Raw genomic sequence first — 15,000 nt, 5'->3', positions numbered from 1 at the left:
TGTTAGTTACATTTCTCCTTCTATATTCTAATACCAAATATTGTAAAGATCAGCTTTGCTTTTCATTCCTTTCTGCTGGTCTTACCAAAGTACACAGTTAAGAACTGGGGGTAGGGGGTCCTTCAATCGCCTGTGCGTTTCCCTTATAATTCCTTGGTCTTCTGCCATGTTAGAGATCAATGTATAGTTTGTGGTGAAGGAAAGAGTTTAAACTCACGCATGCAGGGAAAATCTAATGTAAAAATAGTCAGACACACACACACGTACGAATGTACACACAACACACGCACACACACACACATGCAACACCACACACACACACACACACACACACACACAACACACAACACACAATACGCACACACACAACACCACACAACATACACACACAACACACACACACACACCCACACACCACACACACACACACACACACACACACACACACACACACCTTCTCTCACAAATTCTAAAGTGAAGGAAATAGGACTTGTCTCGTAATAGTCATTATTTTAATTAATTAATAATATCTCCACCCCAAACATTAAGCACTTCACGTTTAAATATTTCGTTCTAGCTATTTTTATTAAAACAAAAACTCACCAAAGCAACTCCACAGAGAATCTAAGTGAATTTAGACCAAGAAGAGTTATTTCCCTTGAATTTTCTCATTTCTCTTTCAATGTCACACACAGTTAAAAATAAAAAACAGAATGCAGGCGTGGCTGTAAGGTATGAAGCTTGCTTCTAAACCATCTGGTTCCGGGTTCAGTCCCACTGCGTGGCACTTTGGGCAAAATTTTTCTACTATAGTCTCGGGCTGAGCAATGCCTTGTGAGTGGATTTGGTTGGCGAAAACTGAGAGAATCCCGTTTGGTATATCATTATCGTCATTATCATCGTTTAACGTCCGTTTTCCATGCTAGCATGGGTTGGACGGTTTGACTGAGGGCTAGCGAACCAGATGGCTGCACCAGGCTCCGGTCTTATCTGGCAATGTTTCTACAGCTGGATGCCCTTCCTAACGCCAACCCGTCCAAGAGTGTTGTGGATGACCATCATAAAGCTGTATCGTTAATGTGAAAGCATCAATCTCTGAGACCCATGAAGATGGCCAAGGAAGTAACTCCATGATGAGGAGCAATGGCACCACCACCACCACCACCATCACCACCACCACCACCACCAACAACAACAACAACAACAGTAATAACAAGTTGTTGTTTATGTGTGAAACGGTGATGCTGTTTACATCATTTTTTGCAAGAACATGGACGACTGCTCTGTTATAATATTACATGCAGGAAGATAGTCAACAGACAAATTATTTCCTGAGCCTGTTTCTCTCATTCTTTAAATCTACAATTGACATTTTAACCCTTTTGATACCAACCCGTCTTAAACCTCCTCTGGCTCTGTAATACAAATGTCTTGTTTTCGTAAGTTCTGAATGAAATTCTTCCACCAAACCTTAGTCACAATTTATGTTCCTAACACTAGTTTAATGATAACTAAGTTATTTTACTAAATTCTTTATTATATTTAAAATTAATTGAAAGAAATACAGAGCATCTCAACAGAAATATGGTAACAAAAGGGTTAGGATACATAATAGAGAAACAATTCTTAACCCTTTTGTTACCAACCTGGCTGAAACCAGCTCTGGCTCTGCAGTACAAATGTCTTGTTTTCATAAGTTCTGAATTAAAATCTTCCACCCAACCTTAATCACAATTTATGTTCCTAACACCAGCTGAATGATAAATGAAGTCTATCTTAAGGTCAGCGTGGTTAATACTAAACTAGTTTCACGTTTAATGTACAAACTAAATAAATTAATTTAAAAAATTAATCTAATTTAAATAAGTACATACTATGATCTTCAGTTCTATACACACCATATTTTGTGAAAAAATATGCATAACTTTATCCCTTTCATTACCAACCCAACAGAAACCACCTCTGGGTCTGTAATACAAATGTCTTGTTTTCATAAGTTATGAATTAAAATCTTCCACCAAACCTTAGTCACAGTTTATGTTCCTAAAATTAGCTGAATGATAACTAAGTTATTTTACTAAATTCTTTGTTATATTTAAAATTAATTAAAAGAAACCCAGAGCATCTCAACAGAAATATGGTAACAAAAGGGTTAACAAATGATTAATTTAACCCTTTTGATACCAACCCGACTAAAACCACCTCTGGCTCTGTAATACAAATGTCTTGTTTTCATAAGTTCTGAATTAAAATCTTCCACCAAACCTTAGTCACAGTTTATGTTCCTAAAATTAGCTGAATGATAACTAAGTTATTTTACTAAATTCTTTGTTATATTTAAAATTAATTAAAAGAAACCCAGAGCATCTCAACAGAAATATGGTAACAAAAGGGTTAACAAATGATTAATTTAACCCTTTTGATACCAACCCGACTAAAACCACCTCTGGCTCTGTAATACAAATGTCTTGTTTTCATAAGTTCTGAATTAAAATCTTCCACCAAACCTTAGCCACAATTTATGTTCCTAACACTAGCTTAATGATAACTAAGAAACACAGAGCATCTCAAAATAAATACAGTAAGGAAAGGGTGAAACTTATTTAAAAGAAAAAAGTTAACAGAATTTTTGGCACTACAACCAACACCATAACATGCACCATCAATACCATCTTCCACCACCATCACCATGTGAAAATACGCCCAAAACCCACATTTGCATCATCAGCATAAAAGCTTGTTCCATGATTAAAATCACTTTATGAAAATAGTTTTTTCTTTCTACTATAGACTCAAGGCTTGAAATTTTGGGAGAGGGGGTAATTGACCCCGGTGCTCAAATGGTATTTATATTGTTAATCTTGAAAGGATGAAAAGCTGAGTTGACCTCAGCTGAATTTGAACTCAAAATGTAAAACCGGAAGTAGTGCTGCTAACCATTCTGCCATCTTGCTGCCTTTTATGGAAACAATATTAACAGTTTTGGCAAATCTATTCAAATTTTTGGGAAAAACTCACCAGTGAAGGACTAGCATAGATTCTATTTGTAATAAAGTAATTTATTTACCAACATTACAAAAAATAGTTATGGTTTGTGTAGAATTGATTGTAGAAAAAAAAACAAACAGGTATGGAAAACCAGAAGAATGATATGAGTTGTTCCAATAGAAGAATCCCAGTTAATTAAAACCAATGGAGAAATCCTGCAGATCCAGGATCATAGCTACAACCAAGGGCAAATTTTCTCTTCTAGACGTGTGCACTGACTTGTACACACTGATTTGGAGTAGATTACTCTTTTACTCTTTTACTTGTTTCAGTCATTTGACTACGGCCATGCTGGAGCACCACCTTTAGTCAAAGAAATCGACCCCAGGACTTATTCTTTGTAAGCCTAGTACTTATTCTATCAGTCTCTTTTGCCGAACCGCTAAGTTATGGGGACGCAAACATACCAGCATCGATTGTCAAGCGATGTTGGAGGGACAAACTCAGACACACAAACATACACATGCACATACATACATATATATATATATATATACGATGGGCTTCTTTCAGCTTTGGTCAGCCTGAGGCTATAGTAGAAGACACTTGCCCAAGGTGCCACGCAGTGGGACTGACCCCAGAATCATGTGGTTGGTAAGCAAGCTACTTACCACAGAGCCACTCCTACGCCTATGTAGGTATTTGACATCTAATGTTAGCGTATAGGTGCTGGCATCCCAAAGCCTTTAATTATAATTATATTTATAATTATATGCTTAAAAAATTAATTTTACAACAGATACAGTCATTTTTTATACACTAGCCACTGATATAATCATTTTAATGATTATATCCTTAATTTATATATATATATATATATATATATATTATATATATATATATATAATATAATATATGTATGTGTGTGTGTGTATATATATATATATATATATCATCATCATCATTGTTTAACATCCATTTTCCATGCTGGCATGGGTTGGACAGTTTGGCTGGGGACTGGCAAGCCAGGAGGCTGCACCAGGCTCCAATCTGATCTGGCAATGTTTCTACACCTGCATGCCCTTCCTAACGCCAACCACTCTGAGAGTTTAGTGGGTGCTTTTTACGTGCCACCGGCATGGGCGCCAGTCAGGCGGCACTGGCATTGGCCACATTTGGATGGTGCTTTTCACATGCCACCAGCACAGGAACCAGTCGGGGCAGGCGGGGCTGGTATTGACCACGTTCAGATGGTGCTTTTTATGTGCTACTGGCATGGGGAGCCACTCAGGTGGCACTGGCAATGATCTATGCATGAATTTTACAAAATATATATACATATGTACACACACACACACAGATTATATATATAGCAATATGCATGTATGCGTCTACACACATACATATACAATCTTCTGAAAACTAGTTCAGAGAAGACCTTAAGAGTTAAAACAGATTTATAAAGCTGTAACCTATTAGGTATTAATAAAGAAAAATAATATACATATTTAATTCTATTGTTTTATCAATAATGGTTTGGTTGTAGCATTGATTGAGGTCTTGCTTGGGAGATGACTTTGGATGAGGTTAGGATATATGGGAAGAATAACCACTTTGTTCAAAGCCATGTTTTCTTTATACTATATATTAATTAGTTGAAATTATGTTGCTTTTACTTAAAGAAAGCAATTATTAAAGTCTACACACTCTAGAAAATTCTTAAAATTCTAATTTTAATACAGAAATAATTAATTCTCAAATGCAGAATAATGCTAACAGAATACCAGGAACAGGATAAAATATTCCTATTCTTGCTGCTGGCAAATTTTTCTGCAAAAATATGGATATGTTATCGTGTTCCTGCTATTCTGTTAGCATTATTCTGCATTTCTGTATCTTTCAATACATCTCAACACTTCTAAAAAGCAAACTTTGTTTACTTTCATCATAATTTGAATTTCTAATTTTAATATATTTTTTACCAAAATGTGGTTTTCAGAGTCTTTTATTTTTGAGTATTTCAACTACAAAAAAACTCATTTCTGTTCATGGTGAGATAACATTTTTTTAATACTACAAAATAGAATCCTCTCTTTGTTTTTTCTTTCTTCATTCCGCTCCTTTTTATAGACATATCACTAAAACCATTTCCCCAAACAATAAATTTAATCTAGCATTACCTAAATTATCAAAATTCTCATATTCTTTCATATTTGTTGTATGTTGTTGAAAAACTAAAAAGCCAAAAAAAGAAAACTAGTTTTAATTTGTTGTGTCTGGAGAGAGTCAAAACTATTGAAAAGGTTGCAAGATGCAATGAAAATTTTAGGAAAATAAAAATGAGAAAAAAGTGGAAATTTTACCAGTGAGTGTGTTATATTATAAGGCACAAAAAGAAAATGTCTCTCTCCAGACACAACAGAATATGCTTCAACACACGAACTCATATAAAGAATCTTGCAAACCAAATCCCAAAACGAATATATAGTTTTAATTTACTTTCATCAAAACACAAACTTGTACATGTATGTTTTTCCTAAAATAGGGGATTCAGATGTTCAGTTGTCTCCCTTTGTTTTTTCTCATTTTTCCACACCTTGTTGCAAAGGTGTAAAAACTTTTCCAATTATGAGATCTTTTAATCAACCATTAAGTTCATTGTAGATATCTTCTCATTTCTCAAATGTTTTATCAAGTGCTTAACCCTTTAGCTTTCATCCTTATTCTGTCAAATGCAACCCTTATTCATTCACACTCCCTTGAATTAATCATGCATTATCTCATAACCTCATGATATCAGTGAAGTGATTATTTCATTTTAGAATGACATTGTAGGGTAGGTGCGAAAGATTGGATCTGGCTGGTATGAATGTAAAACAGGTAAAATATCTAGGTCATACATGGCCAGTTTAAACGCTTAAGGCCTAAATGCTAAATGCCCAGTTTCAAACAGTGACCTTCATTGTCTCTCAGTCTCCCACAGTTTATTGCAAACATGTTAAAACCTTTTCCATCTGTGAGATCCTCTTTACTCAACCCTGAAGTGCATTCTACATCTCATCTCATGCCTCATTTCCTTTTGTTTCTTTATGAAGGAGCAGTGTATTACGGAAGAAATCCAGTAAGTGACCCTTTGATCTTTGTTCATTGCTTGTTGTCAGGCTTCGTATTCACTGAAACCCAGCAGCTGCTAATCACTATCGCTTGGACATGCATGGTCAGTCTGTCCTGTAGTAGTGTTCCATCTTGCATTTTTGTCTCTCTCATCCTCTATCTCTTACCTTCTTCATCTTTGTGAATGCATTTATATATATACATATATATGTGTGTGGAGGCGCAATGGCCCAGTGGTTAGGGCAGCGGACTCGCAGTCATAGGATCGCAGTTTCGATTCCCAGACCAGATATTGTGAATGTTTATTGAGCGAAAACACCTAAAGCTCCACGAATCTTCGGCAGGGGGTGGTGGCGATCCCTGATGTACTCTTTTGCCTCAACTTTCTCTCACTCTTTCTTCCGTTGGCCTGCTCGCTTAGCCAGGAGCGGGCGTCATTTGAAGACTAAAACAATGTGAAGCGCATTGTGACCAGCTATGTGTAACAACATCTGATAGCTTAGTCGGTCACGGTGATCATGGATATATATATATATATATATATATATACAGGTACATGGCTTAGTGGTTAGGGTGTTGCACTCACGATTGCAAGATTGTGGGTTTGATTCCCGGACTGGGCGTTGTGTTGTGTTCTTGAGCAAAGCACCTCATTTTACATTGCTCTGCGATCATTTCGACATCTGACATGTGGCACCCAGTTGCACCTGTACAGGTAATGTCGATTTCATGGCGGGAGTGAGCTTATGTCTACACAAACATTTGATCGCTATAAACAGATCATCCGTGTGGTTGTTTGGTAAGAAATTGTCAAACCCACATACGTCGTCTAACGACAGGAGACTCAATCATATATATATGTATATATATTACTCTTGCTCTCACTCAACTGATATATAGCTTTTGTCATGACACTCGTTCTTCTTTCCTGCTTGTTTCAATTGAACTGAGCAGATGTCTACTTCTGTTGTGTACATGCATGTGCGCACACACACACACGCACACACTCACACATTATTAATGAAGGAAGCAGTCAAAGCATGCCAAAGAATAATCATTATATCCAACTTTACATGGATGCCATGTTAGAACGCGAAATACTGTATCATTGGCCCCGAGAGATCCTCTCATATCGGAGCTTGGTGCATAAAAGCATACACATAAATCACAGCAGATGAAATTTGTCCATCATGGGTGCTGTAATTCCCACATGACATGACCTCCTCAGTGGGAAGCACTAACCATCGCATGCCAGTCAGATCTCATTGCTATGATATATAGAATTTCAGCTGATTTTTCAGATGCTGATATCACAAATATCCAACAGGCTTATTAAAAAATTAATTATTAGGCATGGAAGCCATATTAATACCAAAAGGTAATTCTTATTCATATCCAACTTAGCATGGATGCCTTGGATGCTGAAATTCCCATATTATATGATTTTGGTCTGTCGAACCTCACATGTATATATATGTATATACAATGTTTTGTCATTTTCATATTTGCTGAGTGGACAAGATATGTAGTTATCGATAAACATAGAATGTTAGTCCCTCTCTCATTCTATCCCTTTCATGATTACTGAGCAGAGATGATATAATAACCATATGATTAAGAAGTTCACTTCGCAATTATGTAGAATTGTGTGGAAACAGACTCTGTGGCATTGTGGACCAATGTCTTCTATCGCACTTTTGGTTTGACCCAATTGTAAGAGAAATTGCAGATGAGAACCCTGTAGAAGTTTACTAAATGGAGTGACCCTGAACTTGTTCCTAGGTAGTTGACCTAATCCTTGTTGAGTGTACCTAAACTGTTGTCTTAAACTCTTTATAACTATGTAATATTTTAACAGCCGCTAACTTATATTAATATCTAAAACTAGCAGTATTGTCCAGCGTTGCTTGGGTTTGTTTCAACCCTTTAGAATTGGAATTTTTGAAAAGTAAAAATTTTGCATTATGTAGCTTGTTATTCTCTTTGAGTGAACATTTTTCTGGTTGAAATACACCGAAAAATGGCAACACAGCAGTCAAAAAATCATAAAAAATAGGGATTTTCATAGAAAAAAAGTACCTTTTTGATGTAAATAATTTTTGGTGTTAACATGGTCCGATTTGAATTTTTTCTTCTACGGAAGGAAGAGCAAGCCTTTTTCTATCATACTCTCAATTTTGGTAAAACTTGTGCCACAGGGTCTTGGAGGAGATAGTGTTAGTTGAAGGCTACCAAACCTGCCATACACAGACAACTTCAGGTTTATATATATAGATTAAGATGGATAATAATTTCTGTGCACAATATTTAGTCAAGCTTCTGTAATGTATGAATTGTTTTCTCAAAACCCAGTGTGCTGTATTGGGGGATATATTTCAGTAAATCGGAGACTAATGTTAGATATTTTCTTTTAAAACCCACTGCATGAAAACAGTGATGTACTCCATTGGTTTCTTGTGCACAAACAATAAATATATTCCATATGCATATCCTTGATGTATATATTCCTTTCTATGCAGTCACAACTTTTTGTGATAACAATGTATATATAACAAGCAAATTAGATGGTTAGAAAGTTAACCATTACTTCTTGGGCATTCTAATACATGGACATCTTTGTTACTTATTTGCTTTTATTCAACTTACTTCGAGCTGTGCAGATAATACTGGACTGACTTGGTGCTTCAACTATTCAGATAATACAAATTCACCATTTGATAGTTTGAAACACTTCAGAAGATGTGTGACTGGAGATAATAACTATATTGAAGTAACTGTGTGGGAATACTACCCTATATTAGAATAACATAAGAGAAATGTAAGCTTTTTGCTTCATGAATCCAAAATACTTGTATGTTAGCAGCATTTTCTTTGTAATCTTTCAGAAGATTGACCTGCTTTTTCTTGAACTTTGGCATAGCATTTATCTGCACCTTTGAAATTCATGAAAATTCCCTGAGTGACAGTAGCATATTCTGTTGTGTCTGTGGAGAGTCATTTTCTTTTTGTGCCTTATTATATTACACACTCACCGGTAAAATTTCCACTTTTTTTCTTATTTTTATTGTCCTAAAATGTGTTACATAATAAGGCACAAAAAGAAAATGACTCTCCCCAGACACAACAGAATATGCTTCAACACGCGAACTCACATAAAGAATCTTGCAAACCAAATCCAAAAACGAAGTAGCAAGTTTAGTTTGCAAGAAATAGGACTAAGGAACCGAATTTCCTTCAGACGATATTACTCTTACTCTGTTTTACTCTTTTACTTGTTTCAGTCATTTGACTGCGGCCATGCTGGAGCACCGCCTTTAGTCGAGCAAATCGACCCCGGGACTTATTCTTTGTAAGCTTAGTACTTATTCTATCGGTCTCTTTTGCCGAACCGCTAAGTGACAGCGACGTCAACACACCAGCATCGGTTGTCAAGCAATACTAGGGGGACAAACACAGACACACAAACATATACACACACACTTATATATATATATATACATATATACGACAGGCTTCTTTCAGTTTCCGTCTACCAAATCCACTCACAAGGTATTGGTCGGCCCGGGGCTATAGCAGAAGGCACTTGCCCAAGATGCCACTCAGTGGGACTGAACCCGGAACCATGTGGTTGGTTAGCAAGCTACTTACCACACAGCCACTCCTGCGCCTTACATATTCATTATTTTATTTAAAAAGAAACAAGAAATATTTGCTTCAGCTTCCTACATTGCTTTCACTTCTAAAGCACTTCACTAATATTAACAAATAACAAACTGAAAATTCTCTGCTCATCATTCTATCTCAAATACTCTAATATCACATTAATAATATCACATGATATCATATTGCTTTCATGACACTATTAACTTCATCCCAAGCTGCTCCATAAAATATTCTTAGGCGTTTTTCTATGAAAGCTTAGATTTTTCCTTTAGTCGAACAAGACATTTATTAACTCATTTCTCTCATATTAGCTGCTGTTCCATGATATCTGCTCCATCTAATCATTTCCATATCGTCTTAGCTTCAGTGAAACAAATTAATGTTTCATTTACTCTACACTGCTCTGCTTTGATACAGATTTTCTTTGTAAGTTATTGCTGTGGGTTGTTTCCCCTTTCATTCATACAAACTAGTCACATGATGTGAGCTGAGGTAGACTGGAGGCAAATAAGGTAAAATTATCAATGAAGTTCCTCATCATTATAAGACTGTATGAAAATATTTTGATTTGTATTATATATATATATATATATATATATATATATATCATCATCATTATCATCATCATCATTGTTTAACGTCTGCTTTCCATGGTAGCATATGGGTTGGATGATTTGACTGAGGTCTGGTGAACCAGAAGGCTGCACCAGGCTTCAATCTTGATGTGGCAGAGTTTCTACAGCTGGATGTCCTTCCTAATACCAACCACTCCGAGAGTGTAGTAGATGCTTTTATGCGCCACTGGCATGAGGGCCAGTCAGGCGGTACTGGCAACATTGAGGTCTTAAGCATTCTTTTGTTGTCTTACCATTACTATATATACATATATATATATATATATATATATATATATATATATATATATATATATATATATATATATATATATATATATATATACACACAGTAGTACCTTGGTTTTCAAACAACTCTGATCACAAATAAATCATACTTTATCTCTTGTCTTTCTCATATTATTTTAATACAGACAATCTCAGTTTATGGATGTCTCTGATTGCAAATAAATCCTGCTTTATATATATGTATCCATATCTATATCAATATATATATATATATGAAGCGTGATTTATTTGTGATCAGAGTTGTTTGAAAACTTAGGTACTACTGTATTTCATAATAGAGAGGAAGGTGATGGAAAAAAGTTGTTACATTTCCTGTGGGTTTCTAACACCATGTCTGCTGTAAACCATATAACTGTGTGTGTGGGGGGGTATCATACACACAAGGTTTCACACATGGAAGTCATCACTTGGACTCACATGCCATGCCAAGCATTTACACACTGCTGAAGAGAGTGCAAGTCAGGTGGGCCGGTGACCTTGTTCGAACGCCTGACACGCAACTCCCCCCAAGAGATTGTTTTACAGTGAACTGGGAGAAGGCAAGCAAGTGTACGCAAGGTGGAGATAAGAAGCACTTCAAGGATTACACTCAAAGCCTTATGGAAGAGCTTTGAGATCAACTCTGAAACCTGGAAAGCACAAAACTGCTCCACCTGGCAAAGATGCACCAGCCGTGGTACCACCACCTATGAACAGGACAAGATTACAGGGGGACAAAGAAAATGTGCTTAGGGCCTCTATGGGTCTTAATCCGGCCTGGTAAAGTTATTTTTCATTCACTGTCAAATAAATTAGTTAACTTCGTTATAAACAGGTGTCATGAGTGTGTACAAGTGACTACTGTCAGCATGTGAGTACAGTAATCCCTCGCTATATCGCGGTTCACCTATCACGGTTTATTATCTAAGCTTACCTCGATTCCTCTGTGCTATTGTTTTGCATTTATAATAAAATAAATATATACAAATTATAAAAATAATTAAAAAAAAATATACAGTACCTGTCACTCGAGCCCTGTGCTAGTAGGGTATTAAGAGCACCAACCGAGCGTGATCTTTGCCAGAGCGGCCATCTGGCCTCTGTGCCGGTGGCACGTAAAAGACACTATTCCAGCATGATCGTTACCAGCGTCGCCTTACTGGCACCTGTGCCGATGGCATGTGTAAAAAGATTCGAGGAGGTCGTTGCCAGTACCGCCTGACTGGCCCCCATGCCGGTGGCACTTAAAAGCACCCACTACACTCTTGGAGTGGTTGACGTTAGGAAGTGCATCCAGCTGTAGAAACACTGCTGGATCATGGTTGAAGGCTGGTGCCCTCAGGCAATCGTTCAACCCATGCTAACATGGAAAGTGGACATTAAACGATGATGATGATGATGATGATGATGAGTACTGTTTCTACTTCACGGATTTTCACCTGTTGCAGAGGGTTTTGGAATGTAACACCTGCGATAGTCGAGGGTTTACTGTACTGTATAATTGTAACATATTTTGTACTGTCCTAAGTATGTACACCTTACAGGTGAAAGCATGTGAGTGCTGCATATTGTTGAATGCTTTCTGCATGGAGTTTCTGTCTTGTAGTTAATCCCTCATGGGCACATGGAGGAATCCAGAATCTGAGAATGCCAACACTACTGATGTCTTTGCATCTTTATGACACTTTTGATGTTCGTTTTCCTGTCCTTTTTGTTTTTCATCCTGTGTTCTTTGCATCTTCTTCAGTCTTTCATTGCTGTCTTTCGTTATTTGACTGACTTTGTTATCAATTTCTGTCTTCAGTTTTCTCTTTTACCCTTTTATGAAGAATTATAATGCATCTGAGCTCCATATGCAATAAGCTCATAGTTATTATTCTTTTCTACTCTAGGCACAAGGCCTGAAATTTTGGGGGAGGAGGCCAGTCAATTAGATCAACCCCAGTACACAACTGGTACTTAATTTATTGCCACCGAAAGGATGAAAGGCAAAGTCGACCTCGGTGGAATTTGAACTTAGAATGTATAGACAGACGAAATACCTATTTCTTTATTACCCACAAGGGGCTACACAGAGGGGACAAACAAGGACAGACAAACGGATTAAGTCAATTATATCGACCCTAGTGCGTAACTGGTACTTATTTAATCAACCCTGAAAGGATGAAGGGCAAAGTCGACCTCGGCGGAATTTGAACTCAGACAAAATACCGCTAAGCATTTTGCTTGGCATGCTAACATTTCTGCCAGCTCGCTGCCTTTAAAATATTATTTTCTGCTCTAGGCACAAGGCCCGAAATCTTTGGGGAGGTGGCCAGTCGATTAGATTGACTCCAGTACACAACTGGTACTTAATTTATCACCACTGAAAGGATGAAAGGCAAAGTCAACCTCGGCAGAATTTGAACTCAGAATGTAGACAGACGAAATACCTATTTCTTTACTACCCACAAGGAGCTACATATAGAGGGGACAAACAAGGACAGACAAACGGATTAAGTCGATTACATCGACCCCAGTGCGTAACTGGTACTTAATTTATTGACTCCAAAAGGATGAAAAGCAAAGTCAACCTCGATGGAATTTGAACTCAGAATGTAGTGGCAGACGAAATACCGCTAAGAATTTTGCCTGGCGTGCTAACGATTCTGCCAGCTTGCCGCCTTTAAAAGAATCTTTTGTACTCTAAGCATAAGGCCTGAAATTTTCGGGGAGAGGCCATTCAATTAGATTAACCCCAGTACGCAACTGGTACTTAATTTATCGCCACCGAAAGGATGAAAGGCAAAGTCGACCGTGGCAGAATTTGAACTTAGAACGTAAAGACAGACAAATTACTGCTAAGCATTTCGCCGAATGTGCTAACGTTTCTGTCGGCTCACTACCATAAGCTCATAGTTATTATTATATTTCCAAAAGTGGTGAGCTGTAAGAGTCGTTACTGCATTGGACAAAATGCTTAGCGGCATTTCTTCCAACTCTTTATGTTCTTGGTTCAAATTCTGTTGAAGTTGACATTGTCTTTAGTCCTTTCAGGGTCAATAAAATGAGTACTGGTTGCTGGCCTTGTGCCAAAATTTGAAACCATTATTATTATTATTATCATCATTATTATTGCAGTTTAGTCAGCATTAGCAAGAATTATTTCTTTTTGAAAAATTCATTGATTTAATTCGATAACTTCAGTTGCTTTCTGGAGTGAAGAATATAATGATTGTGGATCTTTGCTCTTTGTCTCAGAGAGAGAGAGAGAGGGAGAGGGGGGGAGGGGTTGAAAGAGAAAGGGAGATAAATAGAAAGAGAGAGAAAGAGGGGTTAAGAGAGTGGAAGGTTAGAAAGAGAGGGGGAGATAGTTAGATAGAAAGAGAAAGAAAGAGGAGTTAAGAGAGAGAGAGAGAGAGGGGGAGATAGAGAGAGATAGAAAGACAAAGATAGAAGGAGAAAGAAAGAAATGGAAATAGAAAAAGAAAGGAAAATAGAGAAAGAAAGAGATAGAAAGAGAAAGAGTGAAAGAGAGGGAGATAAATAGATAAATGGGGGGGGGGGAAATCGTGTTGCTACTGTTGTTGTTGCTGCTAAGGCTGTGGGGAACAAATATTTATTCATCCACAGCTCAAACAACAGCACAACTTTTACTCGTTTTCCCCTTTATTCTTCAAGTCTGGAAACGTTAGATTCTACAACGTTTCCTCCCAGAAATATTATTGCAAAATAATTTAACCCGAAAATATAGTTATAGTTTTAAATATTATAACGAAAGAAATTCTTTAACATCTCACAACAGAAATGTTACAATTAGTGTGGAGAATATAATTAACGGTCTGTATTAGAAATTAATTAATTTCGTAAGCAAAAAAAGGACGTTGAATTTCTTAGTACCTCAGTGAAAATGTATTAAATATGTAATATAACAAATAAGTAAATGTATAAACACGTAAGTAATGAAATAAATTAATAAACACGCGAATAATCAAATTATGAAATAAAATACCAATTAAAATAAATTGTATTTTTCCGAATTAAAAAAAAATCTTACATTGACAAGGGGAATAACTTTGATAATTGCTTGCTAGTTATCTGTAGTTATCTCCCTTGAACGAATTTCATTTTTCTTTTAGGTATTTTCTATAATTTTACCGGTCAGTGTGTTACATTGTAAGGCACAAAAAGAAAATGACTCTCCCCAGACACAACAGAATAATATTTTTTATTTCATTTAAAAATGTTAGTTTTGTCGTTGTTTTAATTAATTGAAAGGGTAAATGTATTAAAGAGGCTTATTGTGTTATTTTGCTGAGATGCTTGTGATGGACGAATTACATCAACTTTAGAC

General features: G+C 36.6%; 1 protein-coding gene across 1 annotated transcript in view; it reads left to right on the top strand.

The window, feature by feature from the left end:
- LOC115211830 (RAS guanyl-releasing protein 1) overlaps window positions 1–15,000 on the top strand; it is a 55,467-nt gene that overhangs the window by 38,473 nt on the left and 1,994 nt on the right. Inside the window, exon 11 of the mRNA XM_029780540.2 lies at window positions 6,084–6,109. Coding sequence (XP_029636400.2) covers window positions 6,084–6,109 — 26 coding nt within the window. The remainder of the gene's footprint in view (window positions 1–6,083; window positions 6,110–15,000) is intronic.

The sequence above is a fragment of the Octopus sinensis genome, linkage group LG5 (assembly GCF_006345805.1).
Source record: "Octopus sinensis linkage group LG5, ASM634580v1, whole genome shotgun sequence".
NCBI lineage: Eukaryota > Metazoa > Mollusca > Cephalopoda > Octopoda > Octopodidae > Octopus > Octopus sinensis.
The sequence above is the reverse complement of the archived record's forward strand: the minus strand, read 5'-3'. Positions and strand labels throughout refer to the sequence as shown.